At 32.1% G+C, this 14,161-nt stretch overlaps 3 protein-coding genes across 3 annotated transcripts; 1 reads left to right on the plus strand and 2 right to left on the minus strand.

Moving 5' to 3' along the window:
• The first annotated feature begins 557 nt into the window (after positions 1–557).
• LOC104647546 (uncharacterized) lies at positions 558–1,434 on the plus strand. The gene is made up of 2 exons (XM_010322975.2): positions 558–869; positions 994–1,434. The coding sequence occupies exons 1-2, from the start codon at positions 558–560 to the stop codon at positions 1,432–1,434; spliced, it is 753 nt and encodes a 250-aa protein (XP_010321277.2).
• An 11-nt stretch (positions 1,435–1,445) lies between these two features.
• LOC138348869 (uncharacterized) lies at positions 1,446–4,078 on the minus strand. Its single transcript, XM_069298463.1, has 8 exons — positions 3,935–4,078; positions 3,218–3,340; positions 2,853–3,140; positions 2,733–2,757; positions 2,505–2,638; positions 2,272–2,336; positions 2,002–2,217; positions 1,446–1,680 (listed from the first exon to the last, which is right to left on the minus strand). Exons 1-8 carry the CDS (start codon positions 4,076–4,078, stop codon positions 1,446–1,448), a joined length of 1,230 nt encoding a protein of 409 aa, XP_069154564.1.
• A 6,937-nt stretch (positions 4,079–11,015) lies between these two features.
• TAA1 (L-tryptophan--pyruvate aminotransferase 1) lies at positions 11,016–13,762 on the minus strand. The gene is made up of 5 exons (XM_004239558.5): positions 13,398–13,762; positions 12,839–13,142; positions 11,971–12,251; positions 11,515–11,807; positions 11,016–11,384 (listed from the first exon to the last, which is right to left on the minus strand). The coding sequence occupies exons 1-5, from the start codon at positions 13,496–13,498 to the stop codon at positions 11,188–11,190; spliced, it is 1,176 nt and encodes a 391-aa protein (XP_004239606.2). The 5' UTR covers positions 13,499–13,762; the 3' UTR covers positions 11,016–11,187.
• Between the last annotated feature and the right edge of the window lie 399 nt (positions 13,763–14,161).

Consider the following 14,161-nt stretch of genomic DNA (forward strand, 5'->3'; position numbering starts at 1 on the left):
AGATAATAAATTCATGTATCTGTTCATAGACCTAAGACCGTTGATAAGAGGGTTCGACTACTGCAGGCCTGTAGTTGTAGTGGACGCTGCACATCTTGACGGGGCTTACAAACTTTTGTATCAGCAAGCACACTCTATGGTGCAAGTATGACTGTTATAATACTGATGTAATGTAAAATTTGTTTTATATTTATACTAATATATCTTTGTGTAAACATTGTGTATCATGAAGTTAAATGTGTGCTTTTTTTTAGTTAGGATGAATATTGCCATTGGCATATGGTGTTGTTGACACTGAAAATGATTGTTCGTGAACTTGATTCTTCGAACAGTTCAAAAATGCATTTGGTAAGTGTGAAAACATGTATATTGTATCAGATAGAAATGAAAGTATCATAAAGAGTGTAAGCATTGTGTACCCAAATGTTCCTCATTGTGCATGCATATTGCATCTTTGGAAGAATGTATGTTCAAGCTTCAAAAAGAGTAAAGACACACTAAGTGATATATTTTACTCAATGACAAAAGCATACAGAAAGGAATATTTTGATAAATTAATGGCTAAGGTTGTGAAAGTTGATCATAGGGTGAAGGATTACCTTGAAGATGTTGGTTATGAGAAGTGGTCAAGAGTTCATTCAATCATAAACAGAGGTAGAATGATGACTTCGAACATCGCTGAGTGTATCAATGGATGCCTTGTCGATGCACGTAAGTTTAATATAATAGACTTCTTGGAGGAAGCTAGACTTCTATTTGGTAGTTGGAACTATAAAAATAGAGAAATAGCGTCATACAGAAAGGACACATTGGGCCGAAGATTTGAGAAGATATTGATTGTAAACGCATCTAAAAGTTCAAAGATGAAGGTATTTATCAATTTCCCTAAATTTCTGTTTTATGTATCAGAAACAAACTGATTTTCAATGATAACTGTTGTTTTGGAAATGATATATATATTGTATATTACGTAATGTATCACTAACTTCTTAGGTTGTTCCATCATCTGAATATATTTTCTCAGTTCATGAAGCCGGAAGAAGATACATTGTATGCCTTGAGAGGAAAAGTTGCACATGTGGAAGGTTTCAACATGATGAGATACCTTGCGCCCACGCAATTGCAGTTTTGAAGCACAAGAACGTTACAAATTTGCATGCATATTGCTCTAATTACTATAAGCCTTATGCATTAGAAAAAACGTACGAGGTTGCAATGGTTCCAATGCCATATAAGGAGGATTGGAACGTTCCAGACTATGTTTTAGATGAAATTGTCTGGCCACCTAGGTATAGAAGGTTGGCTGGACGACCAAGAAAACAAAGAAAGAAAAATACGGATGAGAAAATAACAGTGAACAATAATTCTTGTGGGCAATGTGGACAAGAAGGACATAACAGGAGAACTTGTACTTTCTTCCTGAAAGAGAATTGAAATACTAATTACTAATTTATGTTAATGATATCATCTTCAGTTGGTGTTGTGAATTGACCCTTAGGCTTTGGTGGATCGTCATTCTCACTTATGTATCCACCATTGACCTTGTCGCTGCCGTATCTCCATAACAATGCTGCATATTTATTGCGTAGGTAATTTGCAAGATGGCCATAAGTATCAGGTGGTATAACAAGTTGGTCACTCAAAAACTCTGCAAATGTAGCTACGTATAACCCGCAGTCCCTACAACAAAATACATAATATAAATTTATAAAATACCTTACACATATATTGTTGACCATAATTTAAATACTTACAGGCTATCGTCTTCTTGTTGCATGATACCTTAAGCATATTCAATGTTGAAAGGAATATGTGACTCTAAAAGTACACCCGTTTGTTTGTCCTTGTATGCATCAAGAACTGACCAGTTTGTCCGCTCAGTGTTTTCAAAGAAAACCACTGTCAATGAGGTAAGAAGGTAGCATCCTTGACAACTTTTTTATCTCCTCGGAATATACAAGTTTTCTTGTACCCAAAGAAGAGTCATACACGCGTATCAACCTCTTATTCAATTCAACAATAGCTAACACCCAATGAAAATTTTCATCATAATTAATTGGAATATAAACATCGTCCACCAGATGCCATGGTAATCCAGCTGGTATTGAAAAACCTTTCATGACGTTGATTATTGACCTCTCATGTACTGATACAGCTCTTGCACGATCAAGGTGTTCTTGGGTACTAATATCATCATCAGCCTCATTGTTATAATACCTATCATGGGTATTGTTGATATGTGCGCTGAACAAACAATTGACTATTGTGTACCTGTATAGATCCATGCTTTGAAGTTTTGATTTTTTACGAAGGTAGTAAAAAATAACATCGATGTGCTACAAAAAAAATATAAACATAATTATACATTTGAAAAACATTTAATGAAAATAAAATACTATACACAGAAAATGATATATGATTTTGATATGTATATATAACATTTTTACTCAATGTATCATATACATTATTATAAAAATATATTATGCATTTACATGTCGAATTACCTTATCAGTCCAACAGTTTTTAGGCTGAGACATGGCATAAAACCAATTCTTATTTAACATATATGCAACGACATAATCCATCATTTCAAAACTCAATGAAGATGGTCTATTTGTATTTATCCTCTGATGGTTTCCTATAATATTAAGCGTAATGAAAAGTATTAAAAAATGTAACAATAGTTGCAATTTGAAAATTGAACAGATTCAGTACAATAATATAAAAATTACTTTTTTGAATGAGCTTTAAGAAGCCCTGTAGTAACCCACTCAATAAACTCATCAATCAGATATGAAAGGGGCTTGGTTTGTGATCTCACATCCTTGAAATGGAAAATTTTGACGAATTACATCAGTCATGACCGCTTTTCCTTTTTCACTTGACCCAAATGAAGTTAAACAAGGGGATTTGCAGTTTCTCGAAGGCATCCGGATACGTGCATGAGGAGTATTTATTTTGCTTCGGACAACAATATCTGTGATTGGAATATCAATTGGTAATTGACTGTCCGAAATCAAACTTTGATTGTCGGTTAACTCTTGTTGATTTGCATGAATAGGGAGACATCCTAGATCAGCAATAAGTGTATTCATGGCTTCTCGTGTATCTGGAGATATTGAACCAGATGGTGTAGAATCCTATATGGTTTACACTGATAATTAAAAATAGTTTGATAGACATATGATATTGATACGATACATGAAGAATAAATTACCGATGTATCAAATATAATAGTATCTGGCACAAACTGATTGGTATTGTGTTGAACATTATATGAAACATCTTCGTTCATTGTTTCTTCAAATAAATGATGAGGCGTTTGTGCTGATGGAGCATCCTGAATAAAAAATGTACTGATCAATTTATGATACCTTAAACAACAAATAATTATACACAAAAGGATTATTAATGCATCAAGGACAGATAACATCAAACTACGAATTATATATAGGACACAAACAAATTTAAGTAGTCACATAGCTATGTATCTTGCAATGGACTGTATAACGTACACACTAAATAAAAAAGTATAGTATCATACACAGGAACTTGACAAAAAAACTACATATGTGAACAGTAAAAAACATGTATCATATTAGTTCAATTAAACTGCAATGTATCAAATTTATCAAATAAAACTGCAATGTATCATAATAATACAATTAAACTTAAACGTATCATATTGGCACATTTTCATGTATCACTGAAAAGTTGATGAATACTAATAATCAAATTACTCTACTAAAATTACCTTACTGTGTTCACATGTTTCATTAGTATGATGACTATTTGCATTTGGGGATTGAAGTTCTGAAACGTCCTTCATTACTTGATGATTTTTCAATGTATCTTCAGTCTTTATTTTTAAAGAAAAATAAGTTAATGATAAATTATATAATTTTATATACACAATTAATAAAGTAAAGTAAACCTGATTGTCAACATCAAAATCAACAACATCAATATTTTGATAATTATTGACAAATTCCATTTGTATCGGAGAGGTTGCTTGGTGTCCATTATTGTCTTCTTCATTGGAAACTTCAACCATGTGCGGTGTAGACTTGCCGCCCATCTACTTCATTAAATCAGTTTGTAACATAATGACCTATGAAAATTATAACACACAACGAAAATACACATACACAATACATTACCTTTGGTTGTTGGTCATCCTCCCTATTCTTAGAATTCATCACCTCAATGTTATTTGCCTTTATCAAATTCACAAGATACTCAAATTTACTGTCAACCTATTAAAAAAATTATGCATTCAGTTTTATATTTATGAATTAACATTAAAAAATTAATTTCGTTACTTACGTATTCCTTCATATGTTGTTTCAGTTCTTCAATATCGGGATATACAGACTTATGTTTTAGGACTTGTGATTATACATGGACAGAAGATACATTAGCAGGCAGGGTAGGTTCTTCAGCTGGCATTGAGAAGGACTGATTTAATGGCGGCCTTAACTGCTTTGACAAAGGTTTCGAACCTTTAGTTTTATGTGTATCAATATTCTTTCTCCTCTTGGGTGGTGGTGGAGATGATGTATCAGATACACGTGAAGATCTTCTCAATTAATGACCAGGAGTGCTTGTTGAGAAATCCTCAAAACCTGACTTATCTTTAGTTTGCACTTTTTTGCAATAACTGGTGGCGTGGATAGTTCATTTATGTTGACCTCTTGAATATCAGGTAAATAAAGGGCTTCCACCTCATCTGGCGTTGGTACAATGTTTGAACAAGCATTCTGCAATCAAAATGGTTGAATGTTATAACAATATTATGTATCATAAAAAAACTATTATTTACAACAAAAATTATAAAGCTTATTGATAAACTATTAAAAGATAATATGAAATTAATGTTACCTCGGAGAAAATGCTAGACATGAACTTTTCATATTTTTTGCTTTTCAGCCACCACTGTTCAATTACATATCCTAGGAATATCATTCGCTACTTTAACAGCAAAGTCTGGACTTAGACAAGATGTACATTCGTAAATCCATATGTTGGGTGCATAAGGCATACCAAATAAGCGATACATCTGTTTGCTTTGGTTGAAGTCTTGCTTGAGTGATGTAATTAGCTTATTGAATGCAATCTGACCCCAAGGATACATTTCATATCTACCATCTTCGACCATTAGGAATTCTTCTGTATGTATGAAGGTCTCACCAAGATGGCATAACATGAAAGTATTGATGAAGTATAATATTGCCATTTCCACAGATTCCTGTGTGGTGTCCCAATTACCCATTGCAAAACGATGTATCAATCGAATCTTGGTTATGCATGTATGACAATCAGGGAAATATTTTTGTAATAACCGGCTCGTAGTGGAATTAGGATATGAAAAATCCTTAACATTTCCTTTGCATTTAAGGCCAGTTACAATGGTGAATTCCTTCATACCAAACACCAATACATTCCCATTAGAATGACGAACATGCAATACATCTTTGTTTTCATGTTGCACCTCCAACAACAACAAACACTTAGCAATCTAACCCTGGAAATTACATTTTGGAATGTCCAAATATGGTCCAAAAATTGTTTTCTTGAACATTTAAACGCCTTCATCCTTTATTGACAATTTAATTTTATTCACAAAATTAAAATTGAACGTCGCTCCAAACCTCAATGGATGTGCTGGTATTTTTTTTATAATACATTTCATGTCCTGTTTATACAAAAAAAATAAAATATAAAATTGTACTTGTCTAATATCAAAATTTGTTGTGATGTAGAGGGATATATTTAAGATAATGTGTAAATTCAGTAAATACATGACGATATTGTAATGATATCATACTAAACACGTCGTGAAAATGCATATGAAACATAAGTAAGTAACAATTATATTATACATGAATTTCATTCACGTATACCAATTACATATATGTATAAGACGCTTGAATTATATGAATGTATATGATATATCATATTCAGATTTATAAGACACTGGAGTTATCCGATGTATATGATACATCTTATACACTGACAAAATATAAATTGTAAAAATTGTACAAGACATGATGTTTTTACTGATAAAAAACACAACATTAGAGATACACCTTATGTATCTGATACATCCTACGATTGTACAACACATAATGATTTTGTTAATACAAAACACAAAATTATTGATACACCTTATGCATCTGATAAACCTTAAAACTGTACACCACATGATGCTTTTACAAATACAAAACACAAAATTAGTGATACACTTTAAGCATATGATACACCTTAAAACTAAAGAACACGTGATGCTTTTACTAATACATAACACAAAGTTAATGATACACCTTAAACCTGTACAACACATGATGTTTTAGTAATACAAAACTCAAAATTAGCGATACACCTTATGCATCTGTGTGACAACCCCCTCGGGATTCACATATTCAGGTATTGTCTCTGCCATGGGCGGCCATTCGCTCTTCTAATCCCCTCTTATTGGAATGCAGCCTCAAGGGAGAATCGAACCCGTGACCTATGGCTCCTTTACATCCCTCCCAAGGGGATCGCCTTTCACCAATTAAGCTGCAGCTCAATTGGTAAGAGGCGATCTCCTTGGGAGGGATGTAAAGGAGCCATAGGTCACGGGTTCGATTCTCCCTTGAGGCTGCGAGCCAATAAGAGGGGATTAAAAGAGCGAATGGCCGCCCATGGCAGAGACAATACCTGAGTTTATGGATCCCGAGGGGGTTGTCACAAAAAAGGCGCAGCTTAATTGGTGAAAGGCGATCCCCTTGGGAGGGATGTAAAAGAGTCATAAGTCACGGGTTCGATTCTCCCTTGAGGCTGCATGCTAATAAGAGGGGATTAAAAGAGCGAATGGCCGCCCATGGCAGAGACAATACCTGAGTATGTGGATCCCGAGGGGGTTGTCACAAAAAAGGCGCCTTTTTTGTGACAACCCCCTTGGGATCCATATACTCAGGTATTGTCTCTGCCATGGGCGGCCATTCGCTCTTCTAATCCCCTCTTATTGGCATGCAGCCTCAAGGGAAAATCAAACCCGTGACCTATGGCTCCTTTACATCCCTCCCAAGGAGATCGCCTTTCACCAATTAAGTTGCAGCTTAATTGGTGAAAGGCGATCTCCAGCATTATTGGTGAAAGGCGATCTCCTTGGGAGGGATGTAAAGGAGCCATAGGTCACGGGTTTGATTCTCCCTTGAGGCTGCATGCCAATAAGAGGGGATTAGAAGAGCGAATGGCCGCCCATGGCAGAGACAATACCTGAGTATATGGATCCCAAGGGGGTTGTCACAATCTGATACATCGTAAAACTGTACAAACATGGTACTTTCACTAATACACAACACAAAATTATTGATACACCTTATGCATCTGATACACCTATACTATGCAACACATGATTTTACTAATACAAAACTCAAAATTAGTGATACACATAATGCATCTGATACACTTTAATACTGTACAAACATGATGGTTATACTTAATTTGAAGTTAGTGAATCACTCTTCATTGTTAAATGACTTTTAATTCGATTTTCCAAACACATGCAACAATTTAAAATTAGGGTTTTATCAACAAAATACAAAATTACCAATTTTAAACACATATCTTAGGAAGTGTGGGTCGGGAAACAACATGTGTAACTTTTCTTCGCCTTTTTTTATGGATCTCTTCAAGCTTTTTCTTTGGCTCAACTACGTTCTTGTTCTTCATCGCTAATGGGTCATGCAATCTCTTGGATCTGTTCTCAGTCCACATTTCATCATCAAAATCATACAGACGTTTAGCATTAGTATTAGAATTACCATCTCCAGATTGACCCTCTTCCATATTGTCGGTAAAAGCACACCAAGAAGAGAAAAATGGAGACTAAAATTCTTACCTTTTAAAAACTTGAAAATTTAAATATTTGAGGGAGACTTCTACAGAAAATCAAATTGATATTGCTGCATTATCCTACTGAAATTCGAATTGAGAGAAAATTTTGCTCCTAAACGTGAAAAATATTTTAGGAATAAAATTAAATATGGTAATTTTTAATGGGGTTGTTAATGGGGAAGTAGGTAGCTTGAAAATAGGATTTTATTTTGATAAAGTAAAACTTGTCAATTGGCTGAAAAAAAGATGGGAAATCTATATGTATCTTTCATATTTTATTAATTGGGAAAAATAAGGAAATTTTGAAATTTTTATAATAAATAGGAATAAATGGATATTAAGGCAAGTAAAAGAGTGTATTTAAGTAATTTTTCCATTTTTTATTTGAAAGTTGCCCTATTTTTAATAAGTAAAACTCTATTGAAAAAGAGTTCAATTATTATAATTCTACCAAAGTGAATTGAGCCTAATGAAAAGAGTCCATTATTTTCTCTCCTAATTTTTAGTTTCCGTTTTTCCATCCATCACTACGTCCATCACAACAATCCAAACCATATTGTGCAACCTGTTGATTTCTTCCAATATTTTTTAGTCCAAGATCAACACAAATACCTATTAGTAGTAAAATAACTCTACTTAATACTTAATATCCATGCTAGTGAGAGATAATAGATAAAAAGGAGAAGGTAGCATCAAATGCTAGCATCTTCACCAAAAGATAATATTATGTAAATAGAGTAAAACTGTTTTTTTCTTCTTTTTGCTTTTAAATTGTTAATCTTCTTGACATACTCTTTTTAATTGAATTTCCTTATTCGAATTCCAACACCCCAATCAATAAATAAAATTAAAATTAAAATTAATCAAAGTGAAGTAAAACTAACTCATCGATCATACATACAATTAAGGTGTCGGCCAAAGTGGCAGCAACATAATGACCCAACACAAACAGAAACTAAAGAATACCTAAATAAAGAGGTCAATTATGTTTCATTAATATTTTATAAAAGGTTGGTTCTCTAATTTGATACCAACTATCACATGCAAATATTCTGATGTAGTTCATGGAGAGACTACGAGTAATGATAGATTTAATATTTTTTTGTTCAATGAAAATAATACGTTTGTGGAACATAATTTATGGAATGAGATGGTTCAGAATGTTTTTTGAATGCTTTACAATTTTGAATTGAAAGAAAAATTACATGAAATCTGTTGTTAGTGAATTGAGTAAAGACTACTGATTTCGATAAAATTATAAACTTTAACATAAACTACAAACAGATGACAACAATGCTTTCATGACCAAACAGAGTAGAAAGGTAACGACAAATTGAAAGTGATGGCTTGAGGTAGAGTGTTTGACTAGTTAACTACTCCGAATCCAGAAGATGAGAGTTGAAGAGATATGGGTGTTAGAGATGAATGTATAGGCATATCAAGAGAGATAAAATTAGGAATGAAAATATTTGTGTCAAGGTAGGAGTGACCTTCTCGTAAGGAGGTGTGAGAGGATGGCTATAGTGGACTTGGGGGAGGGAAGAGGTAGTTCTAAAAAGTTTTGAGGTGAATTGGTTAGGCAAAAAATGATATAACATCAGCTCATTGAAGACATAAGAGTGTGGAGGTTGAAAATTAAGGTATAATTTCCTGCTTAAAAAAACTATAGAAATGAATAAATTAACCATACACAAAATATTGAAATACAACGAAACTCTACGCTGCTCATACTCTTAAAAAATATCAGATAGGTTTGATCTTTTAAAGAAAGCAATACGTTGCTCACTCTTTAAAAATGCCAAATAAATAGTGCTTTTGTTGAAAGATCTGAAAAATATCACAACATTTTTTAAGAGTTCGGACAACATAGAATTGAAACTAAGCAGAGAAGCCAAAGAGTTCAACCTTGTCCTTAAATTTGTCCAGAATGGGAATGCCTAAATTCCATCAAATTTTGCACAGAAAAAACAAGAACAACAACATGCAAAAAAGAACATAAATAACAAGCATTTCAGGTTGCATCCTAAGTTTCATCAACTCTTCACTTTCAATGCTATAACTGTGTTGAATTCTCCAAAGATAAATTGTTTTCGGAGAATCTGACACACACATATTGACATTTTAGAAAAATTCAAATAACTTCGGCTGCATGAACACACCTGTCATGTACGCTAGTTAGCGACCCCAAATCATTCACAAGAACTTATCATCCTTCTCTGCACCAGCATAATACGATGTATCTCAATCTGTATTATCATGATGTGAGGAAATTTACTAGGTTTTCTTTTGTTACATACTCTCTTTGTTCCTAATCAACTGTCATCTTTTTATTTTTTAGTTGTATCTAAATTACTTGTTTATTTTAACAAATCAAGAAAGAATTTTTTTAACCTATTATATCTTCAATTAATTACTTTTAAAAAATAAAATTTATTGAAAATCTTAAATTTTTAATTCACCCACTTTATAATTAATACACATAAAATAGTAAATTCAATATATCAATTATTATTCCTTTTTAAAAATAAATCAATTCAAAAATGAACAAATAAAGAAGTATAAATCATTTCATCACATTAACATTCACTTCAACTCTATTAGGTTCCATGATGATTAAGAAATTCATGCATATAAATGTTTAATTAGTCATATATACACACCATGTGATTCGATGATCAATACTTGTTGCACATTTAATATCTACTAAAGTAATTTAGTTTTGCCTTGATAATATTCTACTATTGCACATTTAATGTCCTCCACTGAGTATTTGAAAATTTTGTTCACACCCATATTTTAGTTTTTTCTTTTTTCTCCCATATTATTATTACTTTTGATCCTTCCTTATGCTATCTGATTAAGTACATTTAAATTTTAGTTAGTTATATTACTTAAATTATCAATAATATATCATGTTGAGTTTGTATTTTTACTTCATATTTAAAAGTAATATAATTCTAAAAAACAATCCAGATATATCATATTTTAACACGCTTAAATTAATTAAAGATTAGATATTTTTTAATCTAACGATCATAAAAGTCAAAATAACATGAGACCAAAAAGTACTATTATCGGCCCTCTTCTATTTTAGAAACTCTTTTTGGCATTAATCAACCAAGTTCCATCAATTGAAGAAAATATTCTACTCTTCAACACATTAAAATCGAAGTTCCATTGTTGCAAACAGTAAATGACATTATAAATTCTACCTATTACGACTTATACCTAGAATATTTTCCTAAAAGCTGATATTTATTTAATTTAACTAAGTAATATTTCATGCATAAATGTGTCTTAATTTCAATTTGTAGGTCCTCGAATAGCCATAAGCCTCTCCAGAAAGATGTTGAAGTCTTTGTCTCTACTCAACATACTTACCCTAACAGTTCTTAAATCACTTCCAAATCTTCTTCCACTCCTTGTATGAATCTTGTGTTCTTTAAGAAGCTTTTGACAATCCTCCTCTTCACCTCCTTTGCAAATTAGCCATGCAAATGCTGTTTCAGAAACAATAAGAATTTCAAATTCAAAAGAAAAAAAAAACTTTTTTTTTTAAAATATAGATCGATAACAATCATAGGTTGTAATCTTGAACGTGACATAACATTGAAATATTTTCGTTATTACCAGGGTGTGCTTCACAAAAGTCTTTCGTGAAAAGGCAATATTGAAGAGGGTATTTCTGGAGGACAAAAAAATCACTAGCCATAACAACTTGTCTTAACCTCTGCCACCTGTTAGTCATAAGAGACTGACTATATTCGAAGAAATTTTCCATTTTGGGATCCAAACAACTATCAGAGACCACTTTAAGAATCTTAGCAGCTCTAAGTTGAGCTTCTTTACATACACCGATTGTACTAATCTCCATAAACTTTGTCATCTTCCTTGCCACCTCTTTGTCCTTAACAAGTGCCCAACTGCATGTAAATCAAATTATAATAAGTGAGAAATTGAAATTTGTAAACTTCTGTAGATTTGAGTTGTAGAATTAGTTATTGATACTTTGAAGCTAAAAATAATTGTTGATGTGCTTTATTTTGTGATAGTGCCTCACTTGTAATTAATGTTTGAAAAACTTACCCAATTCTAGAACCAGCATGACCAGTACATTTGGAAATAGTGAAGAGCATAACATCATGGTTGGCAGGTATGGTAATAGCAGTGTATTGCGGCCAATAATAAGCTAAATCATAGATTAATTTTCCTTGATCTCCATTGACTACAGGCTCTCTAATAACCCCATCAGGATTATTCGGAGATGTAATGAACTCAATATAAGATCCACTTTTCTCAAAAGTTCTGGCATCTCCTGCCCATTTGTGTAGTCCTGACCTCACAAAATCAGTCACTTCTGGATAAGCCTGCAATAGGACAATTACTCTGTAATTAATCAGGAAATGTCGCTTTTAAAGTAGACTAACTAAGTCACATGTTGTGTTCTAAGAATTATATATCACGTTGTATTTAAGGGTGTGGCCCAGTGATTTCTTCAATTATAAAAAAAAAAGAATTATGATTTATGTTATAATTAATGGATCTAACATGTACCAAGAACCATGTGACTATTAATAAAGAACAAGCAGTAATATTTTTAACATGTAGTGCAAATCTTTGCATGAACCATGTTCCTATATTATATGTCTCTTTAGGATACAATGTAAGTAACCAACATTGTCACAGCAAGAAACATGGTATGTTAATATAAGTGAAACATTACTAAACACCTTGTTTTGTTGACTTTTAATAGGTTTATTATAGATTGATCAATATGCATTAGACATGTTAAAATAATACCTAAAGTCAAAAAGAATCATTAGCCTTGTTGAGTCTTAAAACCTTATTATATAGCGCCTTTAATAATTTTTCATTTTTGACCACTAATTTTATCATGCATAGGGTAGGACATTCATCACAATTTAAATACAAAATATATCGTATAAACGTGTACCGAATAAAAAGGTGTAGCTGAAACTACACTGACAGGCTCAAGCTGATCAGTAGGAGAAAGAGCATACAGTGCAGCTTGCATAAGCTGGCTTGATCCAGTGCCAACAACAATATAATAATCATCCACAATTGCATTTCCAACTATATTGTGCAGCCTCTTAATTTGTTCCTCTAGTTTCGACTCCATGAACCAACACAAACTCTTACCATTAGCAAAATAACTCAATGAATCATCACCATTGAATGTTATGCCACACTTGTTCCCTATTTTTCTCCAATATGGCTCATACATTATTGGATCACCACTATATACCCAACAAAAATCAAATCCCAAATCAGTATTCCAACAAAGAGAATTGAGCAATTTGTAACATTTCTACAAATTTTATGAAAATGGATCTAATCTCTAGAAACATAAAAAAGCACTCAACATTGAATATCAAAATTGGCGATTTCATATATAAAAAATTGAATCGGGAGAATTGACCAAGATCATAAGGGTATAACTTATATGAAACATTCTAATGAAAAATGAATTAAAATTGTAAAAGAATACTTACTGATCTAGATTAATAGTGGTGAAAGTGTCCTTAATATCATTTTCTGGAGTTGCACAAGGAGCAGAAGAACACTTGACAAGGCAACCATCTGTTCCACACATCTTTTTCTCTTCTTTTTTTTTTAGAAAAAATCTTATATCGATCACAAATAAATTTATGTGAGAAGAAGATAGATTTGAAATATATATAGAGAGAAGGAGACAAATCTAATTAGCAAGAAAATATTTTTTTAATTAATACATAAAATTTTGGATCATCTTATTGATTGCACTTGCCAATCTCGACAAGGACCTTTAATTAATTAATTGGAGTAGAATTGCATTTATCTCTTTTATAATCTTGATTTTTCTCATTAAATTTTAGTTATCCTGAAACTTTTTCCATGTAATAAGGAGAATAAATACTGAAGTGTCTATTTGGGAAGCTGCCACATGGTAAGTGAAATTGGTGAGGTTACGGATCACATAGCTTAGTAATTACTTAATATTGAAATTACACATTTTTAGTAGTAATAAATTAATGACAGGATAATTACGAGAATATCTTTGATGGTACAAATATAATGACACAGTTAAATTGATTAAAATATAAAAGTATTTATCAAAAATAAAGAATTAAAATTTGATAAGTACATGCTCTAATAAATGATATTAGATTAAATATTTAAGATACATAATATCTCTTGAAAATATATTAAATTAACAATCAAATATTTGTAACTAATTTTGTGTAAACAGAAAAGAAATATTTTCAATTTAACTAAT

This window comes from Solanum lycopersicum, chromosome 5 (assembly GCF_036512215.1).
Source record: "Solanum lycopersicum chromosome 5, SLM_r2.1".
NCBI classification, from domain to species: Eukaryota; Viridiplantae; Streptophyta; class Magnoliopsida; order Solanales; family Solanaceae; genus Solanum; species Solanum lycopersicum.